A 19906-nucleotide genomic window follows, 5' to 3' on the forward strand; every position below is an offset into this window, starting at 1 on the left:
ATAGTGACATGTCAACACGAACGTGCAAAGACTGTTGTTTTGTATGCTATCTGTTGTGTTTATAATAGAAAATAGTAAAATACTTGTGTTGTGTATATTCGTACGTCTCTTAATGTTTTGATTAATTGAAAATGGTGGGCCCTATTGTAAACAAGCGTAATGCTTTATGGAGTCGTCCACTCACAGTTAACAGTTTTTTGTATTGAGTTGTACTTAGAAAGAAATATAGAAAGAAATGGGATGAGATTTCTCTTGAGCATGGTGAACAAAGTACCAAATTAATAACAATATGTATTTACATAGTACTTTCAAAAACAGCTAAAATTAAGACGTTAACTGTGTGTTTAGAAGACTTCTCAATTGTTTGTGTTTTTACTACAACACGACGACACTCATCATGCAAACTGTTGCAAGTCACTAACGTGTCGTTTTGATGTTTACCTGCAAAGACAAACATGACTTGTCCTCCTCGGGCGCGGAGGACTCTTTCTGCTTTACCTCTTGTGTCTGGTGCTGGGGGGGACCACCATGGGGACCCCCATGGGGACCACCGCCGTTGTTCTGGGGGGGCTGCTTCGCCGACGACGGTGGCTCCGCGGCGGGCGGCGGAGGCTTGGGCTGCGCCTCGGTGGGCAGCGGAGGCGGCGGCTCGGGCTCCTCCAGCGGCAGAGGGGCCTCCTCGTAACCCCCGTAGCCCATCATGTCCATGTTGTGTCCACCGCCGCCGGACTGCCACTGCGAGCCGCCGTAATACCCTCCTCCTCCTCCTCCTCCTCCGGCGGCGGCAGGAGCACCGTGACCGTACGACCCGCCGCCGGGCGCGGCGGTGTTGGTGTGCAACACCGACTGGAGCTGCTTCTGGTGGAGCATCTGCAGCTGCTGCATCTGCTGGAGATGCTGCTCCTGGAGGCTGGAGAAGAGGGACCCGGTGGCGGCGGCACCGCTGCTGCTGCTCCCCCCGGCGTCGAACCCTCCTCCTCCTCCTCCGGGGCCGCCGCCACCGCCGTATCCTCCACCCGCCAGCGGGTCCTGGGCGCCCGGCGTCGGCTGCTTGCGGGGTCCTCCTCCCCCTCCTCCTCCGGGGCCTCCTCCGCTGAAGCTCTGCGGCTGCTGGTGACCACCACCACCGCCATAATTCCCCCAAGAAGGATACATGGATGGTGGTTCGAGATGAACTATAGTTTACAGGCCTTTATTGTTCCGTTCCGAGTCCCCGACTCAAGAGCATCCGGGCCTTGTGTTGTGCTGCTGCTGCTATGCTAAGCTAAAGCTAACGATGCTAGCTTAGCTAGCTAGCGAATGAATGCGGACCTACCTTTCCTTTCATACAGTCTGTGTGTTTTCATCGTATGTATGGTGCAAATTAATACCCTGTTTACAAACACTGGTTATACCGAGTCCCCGGGCATCGAACGGAACAGCGGCTAGGACGATGCATCAGAAATAAATACAGTAATATGTTGTGTTGATGATGGCTTTGTAAAGAAGATGCATTGAGTGTGCATCAGTGTGTGTGTGCTGTGCTTTACTACTGTAGTTAGCCTCTAGCCAACAAAATGCACGGCACGCAAGGTCGGAAGTACTACGTATACATTACGTAAAAGAAAATGAGCTCATATCCGTTAAAAAAAGGTCCCGGTTTTTAGTTCTTTACCACTGGGGGTCAATTCACTCTGCGGGTTGCTGATCCGGTTTGACTGTGGACCACAGGATATGGAAATGGCAGTTGCATCATCCAGGCTGACATCTATTAGCCTATATATCGTTGCATCTATGTGTGTCTGTCTGTCCATATAGTCTCGCGTAGCCAGACAACTATTCCACAATCTCCGAATGAAGCATTTGTAAATTGCAAGAGGCAACAGTCGTTAGTTTCGTTAAAGACACAAGAAATAAGTCATGACATCTCAATGAACAAAAGATACATTAAAACTTCGGAGTTTGTCTCCAGGGCACGGGAACCTGACTGAAAGTTTGCAAGAAGAAGGTGAAATTGAGGTGAGTGAAAACAAAACCTTGGACTGTTGGTGTTTAGAAACAGTTAACCTCGCGGCAGGCTTTCCACAAGAAACAGTAGCTTGGATATGGGTCTGTATTGCATACTGTACTTGTTCAATGGATGGAGAGGGGTCAACTTTTGAGGGGTCAATCAATGTTTGATTATTATTTTTTAGGAGGGGGGGGGGGGGGGGGGGGGAGCAGGAGTCCTCATGTGGGCAATGGTATACTCTGACTGTGGCAGCGGTGGCCGAACGGTTTGCGGAGCGGTCTTGATACCGGAAGGTCGCCAGTTCGTATCCCCGGACCGGCACGTTAAAATTACCACCGCTGAAGTGCCCTTGAGCAAGGCATTGAACCACTACCATGAAATGTTCTATGAGCAGGGCCTGGCTGTAAACAAGTATCTGATGCTTAGTCCAGCTACCCTGGGTAAATATAGTAACTTTGCTTTGCTTTGCTTTGCTTTACATGGTTTCAAGAGATATCTGGAGCAGAAGTAGGCGTGCCACATTGGGGCCCCCAACTTGGGGGCCCAAAAGGTCATTGCTCACAGGCCTTCAGGGGAAGGTTGTTGCTGGGGAGCCCAGCATGAACCTTCTGGCTGGGGGGGCCCAAGAACCACCTGCCTAACCCCATGTTTTGGTGATCTAGGAATGCAATTAGCATACATCAATTATAGTCAAGCAATTACAAGTACAATGATATATTAAAGCAATTGGTTATAAGGTTATAACAGTGTAATAGGACATTTTTCCCTTTTCTATATAATTTACATTCTGTTTATTTTGATACGATACATGGACATATGACATCATCAATTTGCAACAGAAGCAGATCCTATTGAGTGAAAGATTCTCTATTTATAAAAAATAAATTAAATATTGAAGGTGTTTTTTATTTTAGTTGTAGAGGGCAAGTATAATGTTTTAAGGCATATTTGTCTCATTAGCCAGGGATCCTTTTACGTTTTATTCAAAGACTATGACTTTTTTTTTATTACATTTTTCAGCTGCATTCACTGTTGAGGGCAACATGAGACAGGCTCTGCTGCCATCTGCTGTCTTATATTGGAACAACCGGACAATGCCAACCGGACAGAGCTGCCGCTGAGAGAGAAGATGAAGCAGGGACCTCTTAGCTGAGAGAGATGAAGCAGGGACCCCCTTAGCTGAGAGAGATGAAGCAGGGACCCCCTTAGCTGAGAGAGATGAAGCAGGGACCTCTTAGCTGAGAGAGATGAAGCAGGGACCCCTTAGCTGAGAGAGATGAAGCAGGGACCCCTTAGCTGAGAGAGAGATGAAGCAGGGACCTCTTAGCTGAGAGAGATGAAGCAGGGACCTCTTAGCTGAGAGAGATGAAGCAGGGACCCCTTAGCTGAGAGATGAAGCAGGGACCTCTTAGCTGAGAGAGATGAAGCAGGGACCCCTTAGCTGAGAGAGAGATGAAGCAGGGACCTCTTAGCTGAGAGAGATGAAGCAGGGACCTCTTAGCTGAGAGAGAAGAGGAAGCAGGGACCCCTTATAGCTGAGAGAGAGATGAAGCAGGGACCCCTTATAGCTGAGAGAGAGATGAAGCAGGGACCCCTTATAGCTGAGAGAGAGATGAAGCAGGGACCCCTTAGCTGAGAGAGATGAAGCAGGGACCTCTTAGCTGAGAGAGATGAAGCAGGGACCTCTTAGCTGAGAGAGATGAAGCAGGGACCTCTTAGCTGAGAGAGATGAAGCAGGGACCTCTTAGCTGAGAGAGAGATGAAGCAGGGACCTCTATAGCTGAGAGAGATGAAGCAGGGTCCCCTTATAGCTGAGAGAGAGATGAAGCAGGGACCCCTTAGCTGAGAGATGAAGCAGGGACCTCTATAGCTGAGAGAGATGAAGCAGGGACCTCTTAGCTGAGAGAGATGAAGCAGGGACCCCTTATAGCTGAGAGAGATGAAGCAGGGACCTCTTATAGCTGAGAGAGATGAAGCAGGGACCTCTTAGCTGAGAGAGAGATGAAGCAGAGACCTCTTAGCTGAGAGAGATGAAGCAGGGACCTCTTAGCTGAGAGAGATGAAGCAGGGACCTCTTAGCTGAGAGAGAGATGAAGCAGAGACCTCTTAGCTGAGAGAGAGATGAAGCAGGGACCCCTTATAGCTGAGAGAGAGATGAAGCAGGGACCCCTTAGCTGAGAGATGAAGCAGGGACCCCCTTAGCTGAGAGAGATGAAGCAGAGACCCCTTAGCTGAGAGAGATGAAGCAGGGACCTCTTAGCTGAGAGAGATGAAGCAGGGACCCCTTAGCTGAGAGAGATGAAGCAGGGACCTCTTAGCTGAGAGAGATGAAGCAGGGACCTCTTAGCTGAGAGAGATGAAGCAGGGACCTCTTAGCTGAGAGAGATGAAGCAGGGACCTCTTAGCTGAGAGAGAGATGAAGCAGGGACCTCTTAGCTGAGAGAGATGAAGCAGGGACCTCTTAGGAGCTGAGAGAGATGAAGCAGGGACCTCTTAGCTGAGAGAGATGAAGCAGGGACCTCTTAGGAGCTGAGAGAGATGAAGCAGGGACCTCTTAGCTGAGAGAGATGAAGCAGGGACCTCTTAGCTGAGAGATGAAGCAGGGACCTCTTAGCTGAGAGATGAAGCAGGGACCTCTTAGCTGAGAGAGATGAAGCAGGGACCTCTTAGCTGAGAGAGATGAAGCAGGGACCTCTTAGCTGAGAGAGATGAAGCAGGGACCTCTTAGCTGAGAGATGAAGCAGGGACCTCTTAGCTGAGAGAGATGAAGCAGGGACCTCTTAGCTGAGAGATGAAGCAGGGACCTCTTAGCTGAGAGAGATGAAGCAGGGACCTCTTAGCTGAGAGATGAAGCAGGGACCTCTTAGCTGAGAGAGATGAAGCAGGGACCTCTTAGCTGAGAGAGATGAAGCAGGGACCTCTTAGCTGAGAGATGAAGCAGGGACCTCTTAGCTGAGAGAGATGAAGCAGGGACCTCTTAGCTGAGAGATGAAGCAGGGACCTCTTAGCTGAGAGATGAAGCAGGGACCTCTTAGCTGAGAGAGATGAAGCAGGGACCTCTTAGCTGAGAGAGATGAAGCAGGGACCTCTTAGCTGAGAGAGATGAAGCAGGGACCTCTTAGCTGAGAGATGAAGCAGGGACCTCTTAGCTGAGAGATGAAGCAGGGACCTCTTAGCTGAGAGAGATGAAGCAGGGACCTCTTAGCTGAGAGAGATGAAGCAGGGACCTCTTAGCTGAGAGAGAGATGAAGCAGGGACCTCTTAGCTGAGAGAGAGATGAAGCAGGGACCTCTTAGCTGAGAGAGAGATGAAGCAGGGACCTCTTAGCTGAGAGAGATGAAGCAGGGACCTCTTAGCTGAGAGAGATGAAGCAGGGACCCCTTATAGCTGAGAGAGATGAAGCAGGGACCTCTTAGCTGAGAGAGATGAAGCAGGGACCCCCTTAGCTGAGAGAGATGAAGCAGGGACCCCTTATAGCTGAGAGAGAGATGAAGCAGGGACCTCTTAGCTGAGAGATGAAGCAGGGACCTCTTAGCTGAGAGAGATGAAGCAGGGACCCCCTTAGCTGAGAGAGAGATGAAGCAGGGACCCCCTTAGCTGAGAGAGAGATGAAGCAGGGACCCCCTTAGCTGAGAGAGAGATGAAGCAGGGACCCCCTTAGCTGAGAGAGAGATGAAGCAGGGACCTCTTAGCTGAGAGAGATGAAGCAGGGACCCCCTTAGCTGAGAGAGAGATGAAGCAGGGACCCCCTTAGCTGAGAGAGAGATGAAGCAGGGACCCCCTTAGCTGAGAGAGAGATGAAGCAGGGACCTCTTAGCTGAGAGAGATGAAGCAGGGACCCCCTTAGCTGAGAGATGAAGCAGGGACCTCTTAGCTGAGAGAGATGAAGCAGGGACCTCTTAGCTGAGAGATGAAGCAGGGACCTCTTAGCTGAGAGAGATGAAGCAGGGACCCCCTTAGCTGAGAGAGATGAAGCAGAGACCCCCTTAGCTGAGAGATGAAGCAGGGACCCCCTTAGCTGAGAGAGATGAAGCAGGGACCCCCTTAGCTGAGAGAGATGAAGCAGGGACCCCTTAGCTGAGAGAGAGATGAAGCAGGGACCTCTTAGCTGAGAGAGATGAAGCAGGGACCTCTTAGCTGAGAGAGATGAAGCAGGGACCCCTTATAGCTGAGAGAGAGATGAAGCAGGGACCTCTTAGCTGAGAGAGAGATGAAGCAGGGACCCCTTATAGCTGAGAGAGAGATGAAGCAGGGACCTCTTAGCTGAGAGAGATGAAGCAGGGACCTCTTAGCTGAGAGAGATGAAGCAGCCAAGCAGGGACCCCTTAGGAGCTGAGAGAGATGAAGCAGGGACCCCATTAGCTGAGAGAGATGAAGCAGGGACCCCATTAGCTGAGAGAGATGAAGCAGGGTCCCCTTATAGCTGAGAGAGAGATGAAGCAGGGACCCCTTAGCTGAGAGAGATGAAGCAGGGACCCCTTAGCTGAGAGATGAAGCAGGGACCTCTTAGCTGAGAGATGAAGCAGGGACCCCCTTAGCTGAGAGAGATGAAGCAGGGACCTCTTAGCTGAGAGAGATGAAGCAGGGACCTCTTAGCTGAGAGATGAAGCAGGGACCTCTTAGCTGAGAGAGATGAAGCAGGGACCTCTTAGCTGAGAGATGAAGCAGGGACCTCTTAGCTGAGAGAGATGAAGCAGGGACCTCTTAGCTGAGAGAGATGAAGCAGGGACCCCTTAGCTGAGAGAGAGATGAAGCAGGGACCTCTTAGCTGAGAGATGAAGCAGGGACCTCTTAGCTGAGAGAGATGAAGCAGGGACCTCTTAGCTGAGAGAGATGAAGCAGGGACCCCTTAGCTGAGAGAGATGAAGCAGGGACCCCTTAGCTGAGAGATGAAGCAGGGACCTCTTAGCTGAGAGAGATGAAGCAGGGACCTCTTAGCTGAGAGATGAAGCAGGGACCTCTTAGCTGAGAGAGATGAAGCAGGGACCTCTTAGCTGAGAGAGATGAAGCAGGGACCTCTTAGCTGAGAGAGAGATGAAGCAGGGACCTCTTAGCTGAGAGAGAGATGAAGCAGGGACCTCTTAGCTGAGAGAGATGAAGCAGGGACCTCTTAGCTGAGAGAGAGATGAAGCAGGGACCTCTTAGCTGAGAGATGAAGCAGGGACCTCTTAGCTGAGAGATGAAGCAGGGACCTCTTAGCTGAGAGATGAAGCAGGGACCCTCTTAGCTGAGAGAGATGAAGCAGCCAAGCAGGGACCCCTTAGGAGCTGAGAGAAGATGAAGCAGGGACCTCTTAGCTGAGAGAGATGAAGCAGCCAAGCAGGGACCCCTTAGGAGCTGAGAGAAGATGAAGCAGGGACCCCCTTAGCTGAGAGATGAAGCAGGGACCTCTTAGCTGAGAGAGATGAAGCAGGGACCCCTTAGCTGAGAGAGATGAAGCAGGGACCCCTTAGCTGAGAGAGATGAAGCAGGGACCCCTCAGCTGAGAGATGAAGCAGGGACCCCTTAGCTGAGAGAGATGAAGCAGGGACCCCTCAGCTGAGAGATGAAGCAGGGTCCCCTTATAGCTGAGAGAGAGAGATGAAGCAGGGACCCCTTATAGCTGAGAGAGAGAGATGAAGCAGGGACCCCCTTAGCTGAGAGATGAAGCAGGGACCTCTTAGCTGAGAGAGATGAAGCAGGGACCCCTTAGCTGAGAGAGATGAAGCAGGGACCCCTTAGCTGAGAGAGATGAAGCAGGGTCCCCTTATAGCTGAGAGAGAGATGAAGCAGGGACCCCTTAGCTGAGAGAGAGATGAAGCAGGGACCCCTTAGCTGAGAGAGATGAAGCAGGGACCTCTTAGCTGAGAGAGATGAAGCAGGGACCTCTTAGCTGAGAGAGATGAAGCAGGGACCCCTTAGCTGAGAGAGATGAAGCAGGGACCCCTTAGCTGAGAGAGAGATGAAGCAGGGACCTCTTAGCTGAGAGAGATGAAGCAGCCAAGCAGGGACCCCTTAGGAGCTGAGAGAAGATGAAGCAGAGACCCCTTAGGAGCTGAGAGAAGATGAAGCAGAGACCCCTTAGGAGCTGAGAGAAGATGAAGCAGGGACCCTCTTAGCTGAGAGAGATGAAGCAGGGACCTCTTAGCTGAGAGAGATGAAGCAGGGACCCCTTAGGAGCTGAGAGAAGATGAAGCAGGGACCCTCTTAGCTGAGAGAGATGAAGCAGCCAAGCAGGGACCCCTTAGGAGCTGAGAGAAGATGAAGCAGAGACCTCTTAGCTGAGAGATGAAGCAGGGTCCCCTTATAGCTGAGAGAGAGATGAAGCAGGGACCCCCTTAGCTGAGAGATGAAGCAGGGTCCCCTTATAGCTGAGAGAGATGAAGCAGGGTCCCCTTATAGCTGAGAGAGATGAAGCAGGGACCCCTTATAGCTGAGAGAGAGATGAAGCAGGGACCCCTTATAGCTGAAAGAGAGATGAAGCAGGGTCCCCTTATAGCTGAAAGAGAGATGAAGCAGGGTCCCCTTATAGCTGAGAGAGAGATGAAGCAGGGACCCCTTATAGCTGAGAGAGATGAAGCAGGGACCCCTTATAGCTGAGAGAGAGATGAAGCAGGGACCTCTTAGCTGAGAGAGAGATGAAGCAGGGACCTCTTAGCTGAGAGAGATGAAGCAGGGACCTCTTAGCTGAGAGAGATGAAGCAGGGACCTCTTAGCTGAGAGAGATGAAGCAGGGACCCCTTATAGCTGAGAGAGAGATGAAGCAGGGACCCCTTATAGCTGAGAGAGAGATGAAGCAGGGACCTCTTAGCTGAGAGAGATGAAGCAGGGACCTCTTAGCTGAGAGAGAGATGAAGCAGGGACCCCATTAGCTGAGAGAGATAAAGCAGGGTCCCCTTATAGCTGAAAGAGAGATGAAGCAGGGACCCCTTTGTACCAGTGTCAACTAAAATGTTGAACGAGGCTCTGAAACAGCATTGACTGTGAGACGGTATAGATTAACCTACTATTTGTGCACTTGTGTAACGGTGTGTCCGCCCTCTGTTGTTTGTCATTTGATGTTTTGTGTGTGGCTGCAGCTGGGGTGAAAGACCAAGACAAATGTCCCTTGTGGGCAATAAACAGGGGAAAAAAAGGAACAGCAATGTCCCTATGTCCCTATGTATGTCGCTATGTTTAGAGTACCAACAGGAGGCGCTGTTGCACCACTCACTTCAGACTGGTCTGATTTTTGTTACCATAATTCCCTCTGAACTCAACGAAATGCCAGCATTAGACGATTTGTAAAACAAAAAAGGCATGTTCTTTTACCCCGTTAAGAAAAGAATGAAATCACACCCGTGTGAAGTTATTGAAGGTAGTAGTATTCAGGTAGAATTTAAATATCTTGGAATTACACTAGACTCAAACTTGACATTCAAAAAGCATGTTAAAAATGTAACAAAATCAAATTCAATTATCCAATTTCAGACACATAAGACCATATCTAACAAGAGATGCAGCTAAACTCTTCATGCATGCTATGATTTTCTCACACATAACCTATTGTTTCACAACCTGGTCGTGGTCGCAGACAAATCAGACAACTTTAAAACCCATAGAATCACTTTACAAACATTAAAAACACTGGACCAAAAGCCCAACCGTTACCACCATTGCCATATAGTTCAAAAGTACAACTTATTTAATTTTGACAGCTTTAAACATTTTGCAGATGCCTGCCTCATTTTTAAGATCTTAAATGGACTTGCACCTCCACCACTGAAACAGTTCATAGGTCGAAGGGACAGCGGTGACAGAGCAACAAGGGCGACTACCAGAGGGGACTGAAATTAAATTAAATTAAATTAAATTAAATGATTACTATATTTACCCAGGGTATCTGGGCTAAGCTCAAGAACTTGTTTCCAGCCAGGCCCTGCTCATAGAACATTTCATCGTAGTGGTTCAATGCCTTGTTCAAGGGCACTTCAGCGGTGGTAATTTTAACGTGTCGGACCGCTGATTCGAACTGGCGACCTTCCGGTATCAAGACCGCTCCGCAATCCGTTCGGCCACCGCTGCCACTATTTGACTGTGAAGTGCCAATCAGACGTAGTGTGTTTGGTAAAACAGTCTTCTCTGTTAGAGCCTCCCATCACTGGAACAGTCTCCCCACAGAAGTAAGAGAGACTTCCAACTATCTGACCTTCAAATTCAACCTGAAAAGGTGGCTAAAAACTATTCAAATCTGTAATCATGAGTAACTATCAGCACTATTTAGTATATATCACTGGTGTCATTTATCACTGCACTTTGCAGTTGTTCTGTCCCCTGTACCATGTTGATCTGTTCCTGTATTGTATTGTGTTTTTGTATGGACATAGTGTTGGGTGCTGGCACATATGCACACATGGCATCAACGCATGGTGTTGTGTGCTGGCACACTATACTGTCTTTCTTTTTATCATTCATTTTTTAAGAGCCTGCCCAGGGACTACAGATGAAATGTAGCTTTGGCTAACTCTGGCCCATTTACATTGAGGTGAAAACTGACATGTTGATTAATGAGCTTTGTCCCTGTCAAATAAATAAATGAGGGGCGCTCTTATCATCATACATCATCATATACATCATCTCATTCCGGCCAATCACAATTTGCGTCCTAGCTCGTCTTCGTCTTCAATGTTTGTGTTTTGTTTGTGTTTTACACAAACACTCAAAATTGTCCCATCCTTGTCAACGGCATTTAATGTTTGACAAGGTTTGGGTTACACACACACACACACACACACACACACACACACACACACACACACACACACACACACACACACACACATACACCAAAAGCTGCACATAGGAGGTAAATGGTGCATTTATATAGCGCCTTTATCCAAGGTGCTTTACATAGATTGTGCACTACATTCACCCATTCACACACACACATTCATACACCGATGGCGGCGGAAACCATGCAAGGCACCAACCAGCACATCAGGAGCAATTCGGAGTTCAGAGTCTTGCTCAAGGACACTTCGACACTAACTCTGGGGGAGCCCACAGGGTTCGAACTGGTAACCTTGCGGATACCATCCGGCCACTCTACCCCTGAGCGCCCCTCAAACATTATGAGCGCCCCTCAAAAATTATGTTTTCTGCCTGTCCCATAATAAGACTCCCCAAACCGTAGAATCCAATAAGATAAACGGTAAGCTGCTGGACCTTAATTAAAGTATAGAGAACGAATGAAACTGGGAAAAATAAATAAAAAATGTGCATGAAGAAGTTATTCACAAGATTGCCTTGCCATCTGGATGTTTGGGACCCGGTCAGATGGCAAGGCTGCCCGCCCGGTGCCCGCCGTATAGCTGCATACCCAGACTGACAAATATAACTTTACTATTCATTTCTGTGCTTTAATCCATTCTGAACAGGAACCCCTTTTGGTGTTTAAAGCATTATGTTATCCTTTAGCTATTGAAAAATAGCAGATCTACAAGCTCGTAGCGCGGCACCGAGTGCCGTGCTACGAGCTTGTATAGGTCTGCTATTTTTTGAAAGATCGTGAAAATGTGGCGCAAATCTTTGAATATAATGCTTTCACAGCAGCGAACATTTTAACTCATATCTTTGCTTGTGGGGGTGTCCCTGGAACTACATATTTTCAGATGGGGGGCCGCAGCCAAATTACAGATAATTCTGGGGGTCCTTGACATGAAAAAGGTTGAGCACCACTGACATAGAAAGATAGGTTTTCAGGTCTAAATGGGTTAATTCGCCCGTGGTGGGTGAGCCAGAGGTTGAGAAACAGCCTCAGATAAATGATTTAGGATGAGAAGAGACTTCACAACAACAGAGTGGACGACCCTGGATCTGAGCCTACAATATTTTATACTCTTGTTGTAATGCTAATCATCTCCACAGGAGGGAGACATTGATAAAGATATGTTTCCTCTACATGAGGAGCACTCTACTCTACTGTACAGTGTAGCTCTGTATGTCTGTAGCCTATATTAATTATCACAATAATAATAATAATAATAATAATATAATTATTATTTCATCATTGTTGTTATATGAACTGCCCTCCTTTTTATAATTGTTTTGATTTCCCCGTAATGATAATGAATTCATATTGATAATTGTTTTGATTTCCCCGTAATGATAATGAATTCATATTGATGTTGAATACACTGAACACAGTGAGTGTAATAATGTTGACAACAGATTCCATACCAAAGACTAAAATGCAAATAGAATCAAGGGTTGATCTGCTTTGATCTCAGAAGCTTTTGGCAGCGTTTGTCATCGTCTCTTGAATAGTTTTCATTTAGTTTTAGTCACATTTTAGTCACCTGGAATGTTTTTGTGTTTGTCTAGTTTTAGTCGACTAAATATCATAAGATTTTAGTCGACTAAATCTACAGTTGATTTAGTCGACTAAAATGTATTTTGGTGGGCCTTGATGCCGTCGTAATGGCTAATTTTGCACTTGCTGAATTTTTTTTTATTTTCAGCATGCAACCAAGTGTAAAATGACTTGTACTCGATCTCTTGTCCACTAGTCCCCTAATGGCTGAGTTTTTATTTAGTTTCCAATTAGTTTTTGTCAGTGAAAAAAGGCAGTCGACGAACATTTTTCGTCATAGTTTTAGTCTTAGTCCTTTTTTTCAAACTTAGTTGACTGCAGGAGCAGTGGTCTCAAAACTTAGTTGACTGCAGGAGCCGTGGTCTCAAAAACATAGAGGAAAACTGGACTACAGGAGCAGTGGTCTCAAAAACATAGAGGAAAACTGGACTACAGGAGCAGTGGTCTCAAAAACATAGAGGAAAACTGGACTACAGGAGCAGTGGTCTCAAAAACATAGAGGAAAACTGGACTACAGGAGCAGTGGTCTCAAAAACATAGAGGAAAACTGGACTAAAGGAGCAGTGGTCTCAAAAACATAGAGGAAAACTGGACTACAGGAGCAGTGGTCTCAAAAACATAGAGGAAAACGTGACTACAGGAGCAGTGGTCTCAAAAACATAGAGGAAAACTTGACAGAAAAAAAGACTCGCTCACTGCATAAAACATGAAGGAAAACTCCTTTAGATCTACAAGCTCATGATCTACAAGCTCATGATCTACAAGCTCATGATCTACAAGCTCATGATCTACAAGATCTACAAGCTCACAACGCGTCACGCTGCGACGCGTTGTGAGCTTGTAGATCTGCTATTTTCAGCATGCAACCAAGTGTAAAATGACTTATAATGGATATCTTGTCCACTAGTCCCTCTAGTGTGGTTTTTTATTTGTTGACGAAATTGACAGTATATTTAGTCTTAGTTTTAGTCATCACAGCTTAGTTTTCATTTAATTTCCATTTAAATGGTAAATGGTGCATTTATATAGCGCCTTTATCCAAGGCGCTTTACATAGATTTTGCATTACATTCACCCATTCAAAGTTTTCACACACACATTCATACACCGATGGCGGCGGGAAACCATGCAAGGCACCAACCAGCACATCAGGAGGGGTTCAAAGTCTTGCTCAAGGACACTTCGACACTAACTCTGGGGGAGCCCACAGGGTTCGAACTGGGAACCTTGCGGTTACCATCCAGCCACTCTACCCCTCAGCCACCGCCGCCACATTTAGTTTTCGTCAGTGAAAAAAGGTAGTCGACAAACATTTTTCGTCTTAGTTTTAGTCGACGGAATCAACAGTGAAGCGTGGGAGGCCGGGTGAACATTTGGGAGGTTAAGGCCAATGACTTTAGGTTGCCCTTCAGGTCTGGTACACATAAGAGTATTTTTTTTCCTTAAGATCACCAGTAAATCTGTATTAATTTTGACCAGAACCACTTAAAAAGAATCGTTAAAGCGGATTAATCAAGCCAGTCCTGTTTAATGTCTCCCGTTAATTAGTTTGTCAGCAGTGTTTTAATATCGCCTAATGACTTCATATTTCACTGATGACATTAAAGGGGTGTTAAAAGAGGGGAAATGGCCCATTCAGGATTCAGCTTCTCTTTTGCTTCAAGACGACCCCTCGCTGAATAGGACAAGGTCACGGAGGCCTAGCCTTTAGGGAGAGATACATTATCAGGGGAGAGGAGGAGGATGGGGGGACGGTACGGCGGTGAGAGAAATCCCATAGAGGAAGAGCTCTGCTCTCTCTCTCCCCTCTAAAACAGCATGACGGGCACAATGTGATACAGTTCTGTGTCTTTGAACAATACCACTGCACAGGGAATTGCATGATACAGCTTAGGGCCAGCCATGGTCTGTATAGGATGGCACGATAGCCGCTCCTATAAACACAGTATACAATAGTGATTCTGGAGCTGCTCGGGCCTTTAATGCTTTGTTGCTTTGTAGACTGTTAGGAGAGAGATTGCTGCTTTGCATCAGGGAGACTCGATGCATTGTTGTTTGTGTAGCAATGGGGAAGAAAAATGCACAAAGTTATGGGGTAAAGCGTTTCTTCTTGTCATTTTTGCTAAGTTATTTATCCACAAAGGAATTATGTCGATTTTCAGCCATTTAGGCCTGACGTTGAAATAAAAACAAAAGTCTTCTGAAAGAATATATGTTCAATTTTCAAAGATTTGTGCCGCATCTTCACGATTTTTCAAAAACAGCAGACCTACAAGCTCGTAGCGCGCCACTCGGTTGTAGATCTGCTATTTTTCACCGATATTGAGGACACGGCGTTTTCTCTGTGATGAAAAATCCTATGTTTAAACAAAAATGCTCAATGGAGGCCTAATGGATCTGGAAACGAGTCCATATATGCTGCTTCCAAAATGCTTTGTTTGACAAATCAATTTTCCCATAACCCGGTGAGGGGAAAAGTGATGCAGATTGATCGGCGCCCCCCCCCCCCCCCCTGACTTTGTTTCACAGAATATTGTTTGATGGCTGGATAGATTAATTGGTATGACATTTGAAAGCCTTCTCTTGACTGTCAGCATCTGTACTCCAATCGAACTCCAGGTCTAATTGTCTCCTCTAGCCCATTTTGGGCGGGAACCCCTTTTGGCGTTAGCATTATGTTTATGCTTTAGCTATTGAAAAATAGCAGATCTACAAGCTCATAGAGCTTACAAGCTACGAGCTTGTAGGTCTGCTATTTTTGAAAAATCGAAAGAACGACTGACATAGAAACATAGCTTTTTCAGAAAACTGTCAGGATGTAGAAGACATTTTTAGGTCAGAATGTGCTAGTAATACCCCACTTCACAAATTAGTTGAACGGTGCCTCTGAAAGCTATAAAACCCAGAACAACAACAACAGCAACACACTGTCTGTCCAATCAAAACATGAGATTGAATAGGGTGATGCTGGCTTGATAAGATAAAGTGTAGAACAGGACATCACCCCTAACGCTGGGCCAGCACTTCTCCTCTGAGCATGAATAGATCTAAAAATGATACAAACCAGTGTTGTTTTTGGCATTGAATTTCTATTTTAGTTTTAGTCGTAGTCTCTTGAATAGTTTTCATTTAGTTTTAGTCACATTTCAGTCACCTGGAATGTTTTAGTGCTGGTCTAGTTTTAGTTGACTAAATATCATGCGATTTTAGTCGACTAAATCTACAGTTGATTTAGTCGACTAAAATGTATTTTGGCGGGCCTTGATGCCGTCGTAATGGCTGATTTTTTTACACTTGCTGAAAATAGCCGATCTACAAGCTTGTAGATCGGCTATTTTCAGCATGCAACCAAGTGTAAAATGACTCATACTGGATCTCTTGTCCACACATTTTTCGTCATAGTATTAGTCGACGAAAACAACACTGATACAAACCAGTTCGCAGGTGCTAATTTTTGGCATTAGGGAAAGTCCAAACAAGTGAACATAATAGCCGACCTGGCTTATTTGACTAAACCCAGTAATCCTAGTCAGTATTTTAATTTGATTTGCGACAACTCCAGCGAGCAAAAAGGAATGGAGATCTGTTGACTTTTCTTTGGATGACTATAGTGTTGTACAAAACAATGAACACATATAGTTCTGATGCCAGCTATTTTATTTTATGAGGCATTATCTATTGAAGTTGTTGTTGAGGACCCTAAAAACTACTTAAAAAAGTTTCAACTGGAAAAAAGGTTGTTCCATCCTCACATCGAGCTCATATTGAATACTACATAAAAGATAATATGAAAAGACTTTGCTCTGTTTCATTTGAGGGAGACATATATGCAAACAACGGAATCCCTGCTAAATAGATAATACACAAAGTGACATAAAAATAAAAAGGGGAAACAAAATGTCTTGATCTCCTGAGCTGTTTGAACTACAAATATACAATACATTACTGTTACTGTACTACTGTAACTGTTTACGTTATAGCTATGTTGTTCACATAAATATTCCAACTCAGGTTTATCCCTGTATAGGTTATATCCAGTGTGAAAGTAACATGCAAGTAACATACAAAGTAGCATACATTTTCAATTTATGTTACAATAGAATTTGCATGACGCGTGTATACATATTAGAGCAACACCTAGGATTGTTGTGGTCTCGCCACTATCATTGTTGCCAGTGGCGTGCACAGACATTTAGAGGGGCAGGTGCTCAAGTTAAAAAAGGGCACCTTGTGCAGCGCGTGGAACCGGCCGGTTGCCTTAATCCATTTTGGGCGGGAACCCCTTTTGGTGTTAGCATTATGTTATGCTTTAGCTATTGAAAAATAGCAGATCTACAAGCTCATAGCGCGCCACCGAGTGGCGCGCTATGAGCTTGTAGGTCTGCTATTTTCGAAAAACCAGAAAAAAAAAGAAGAAAAAAAGTTTTTTTCCCCCTTTTTTTTCCAAAAGGGCACATTGCCAAAAGGGCAGTGGGTGCTCTAGCACCCCCTAGTGTCTATCTGTGCACGCCACTGATTGTTGCTCATTGCCTCATTCACATGTACCAAACACCAATCAAGCAAATGTTTGGTAATTTTTTTAGTTTTTTTGGGCCACCACAATGCTTTTCCAATGGGAGTCACATGGTTTGACCAGACATTTTTGTTTGATGAGGGGGGAGGGGCAGAACACCACCAGCAATCAACAATCAAACACAAATGTTTGATCAAACCATGTGACTCCCATTGGAAAAGCATTGTGGTGGCCCCAAAAAAACAAAAAAACGACCTTGCTTGATTGGTGTTTGGTACGTGTGAATGAGGCCTAAGCAGAGATGGATATAATCACATCTAAAACCAAACATCAAAATTCCCTGCATGGGGACAAAAAGCCCTAAGCCTTTCAGATCATGGTTGCTTCTCTAACCTAACGTAGATCTATTTATTGGGGCTCTGTGGCATTCAAAAGTTAAAAAATCACTATAGATTAATAGTTATTTTAAAAACTGAACAGATTTTTGTGAATCAAACGAGGGCTATACATCGTGGGGGTGTCTGCCCTCCAACATTTCATCACCATTTATTTATCACAATATCACTCACAATGACTAATTGCCTGACTTTATTTCAATTTAGTGGGCTGGGTTCTCCACAGAGCAAGCTGTTCCACTGCCCACCTCCTTTCACGTATGGTACCTCCCTATCATCCCACACACCCACTCGCCTTTGAGAAAGTATAATTGAATGAGTTTATGTCGTCAAATTGATTAATCATATTAAGCCATTCTGGGCGGGAACCCCTTTTGGCGTTTTAAAAAGGATTATGTTATACTTTAGCTATTGAAAAATAGCAGATCTACAAGCTCGTAGCGCGGCACCGAGTGCCGCACTACGAGCTTGTAGATCTGCTATTTTTGAAAAATCGTGAAAATGTGGTGCTAATCTTTGAATATATATTCTTTCACAGCTAACGTTTTTAACTCAGATCTTTGCTTCTGGGGAGGTACCTGGAACAACATTTTCAGATGGGGTTGGACGGGCAAATACATATATTTTTGGGGGTCCTTGACATGAAAATGTTTGAGAACGACTGACATAGAAACATAGGGTTTTTCATGATTTGGAAGACATTTTGTAGAATCGAGCTCAGGTCTAATTGGGTTAATTTGTACTTATTAGTGGGATAGTAGAAAGCGATGACAATTAGATTAATGAAATTAGTTAATTTTCCCCTACCTACACCATACTCCTAGCTATAACGAACCGAGCGGGGAAAAAAAGAGAAAGGGGGCTCCTGTTATGACAAAATTGGCAATCAAGATTTGGGTACTAATTGCATGTCTGGTTTTATTAATGATGAGGTTTATAAAAAGTCCTTGAAAGAGGAATATTAATTAACCCATTTTAGGCGGGAACCCCTTTTGGTGTTTTAAGCATTATGTTATGCTTTAGCCATTGAAAAATAGCAGATCTACAAGCTCATAGCGCGCCACCAAGTGGCGCGCTACGAGCTTGTAGATCTGCTATTTTTGAAAAATCGTGAAAATGTGGTCCAAATGTTTGAATATATTCTTTCAGAGCAAACGTTTTTAACTCAAATCTTTGCTTCTGGAGGGTCCCTGGAACTACATATTTTCAGATGGGGGTCGGCGGCCAAATACATATTTTTGGGGCTGAGAACCACTGACATAGAAACATAGGTTTCTCAGAAAACTGTCAGAATTTAGAAGACATTTGTAGAATCGTCCTCAGGTCAAAATGAGTTAATAAATCAAAGCAGGTTCCAAATTAAAGGGGGAGTGCACAATGTGGGGCTACCTGAACATTTCTTCAGTTTTGATGTGAAAGGATTTGATGTGAAATAATCACTATATCATGTTTTTTCAGGCCTCATACACACGTATCAAACACCAATCAAGCAAATGTTTGGTCGTTTTTTTGTTTTTTTTAGGCCACCACAATGCTTTTGCAATGGGAGTCACATGGTTTGATCAAACATTTGTGTTTGATTGCTGATTGCTGGTGGTGTTCTGCCCCTCCCCCCCATCAAACAAAAATGTTTGGTCAAACCATGTGACTCCCATTGGAAAAGCATTGTGGTGGCCCAAAAAAACAAAAACTACCAAACATTTGCTTGATTGGTGTTTGATATGTGTGAATGAGGCCTCAGGACTGCTACATATAATACAATAACGGTTATTGTAATATAACCTATAATAACCTATAATTCAGTACTTGATTGAGGAACATGGCTTGGTTTACATTTTTGACTAAATATTTGTAATTCTGCCATTTCAAAATCACCATTATGTTTATGTTATGATTAATTTTGTTCAGTGTTTTAGTTATGATAAAATATCTCCACATTCAAACAGTCAGCAAAATCAACCATTAATACCACAATAAATGTTGTGATGATAATTGCGCTTGTGTTAATTTATCCATTTGTATTCTCAATTTCTCTCAGAGTAAAAATTTAAACTGAGGATTTGACTGTCAATCTAAGACCAAATCTTAGACAACAACAACAACAAAAAAACGCCACACCAGAATTCACTGGAAAGCTGGAACTTTTCTGACCTCAAATGTATTCCGCAGGAGCCACCTGTCACACACACACACACACACACACACACACACACACACACACACACACACACACACACACACACACACACACACACACACACACACCCGGGGCCGTATATAGCCATGCATTTATCATGCCTGGTTGTCTTACTGTTGAAGAGAGACAAATACACATAAATATATGTAAATGTTAAGTATGTAAGTAAACAGAGAGGGAGATCCCTCACGCTGATATAGCTTATGCTACGCTAGCTATGAATTTCATTACGCAACACACTGTCAACTGGTTATAAACGATCCCTCTGGGGGGGGTGGAAGCGATTGTTTGATACGATAACAATGAAACGTAATAGTTTATGCCACCATGAATCTGATTGTAACATCCGCACTATTAGAAGAACGGATAAAAAGCATTTATGACTATTTGGCTTCGTGTCATAAAGGGAAGTGGGCTGTTTGATTAAGCCATTTTGGGCGGGAAGCCCTTTTTAGTGTTTTAAAACATTGTTATAATTTAGC

General features: G+C 45.0%; 1 protein-coding gene and 1 long non-coding RNA gene across 2 annotated transcripts in view; both read right to left on the reverse strand.

Moving 5' to 3' along the window:
• The window catches only part of ylpm1 (YLP motif containing 1), a 35904-nt gene extending 34357 nt beyond the window's left edge, over positions 1–1547 (reverse strand). Inside the window, exon 1 of the mRNA XM_079525874.1 lies at positions 442–1547. Within this exon, the coding sequence (XP_079382000.1) occupies positions 442–1155 (714 nt within the window). The 5' untranslated portion in view covers positions 1156–1547. The remainder of the gene's footprint in view (positions 1–441) is intronic.
• Positions 1–19906, reverse strand: part of LOC306940731 — a 275678-nt gene that overhangs the window by 65628 nt on the left and 190144 nt on the right. The gene's annotated exons all lie outside the window — the stretch shown is intronic.

This window comes from Electrona antarctica, assembly GCF_951216825.1.
Source record: "Electrona antarctica genome assembly, chromosome: 17".
Lineage (NCBI taxonomy): Eukaryota > Metazoa > Chordata > Actinopteri > Myctophiformes > Myctophidae > Electrona > Electrona antarctica.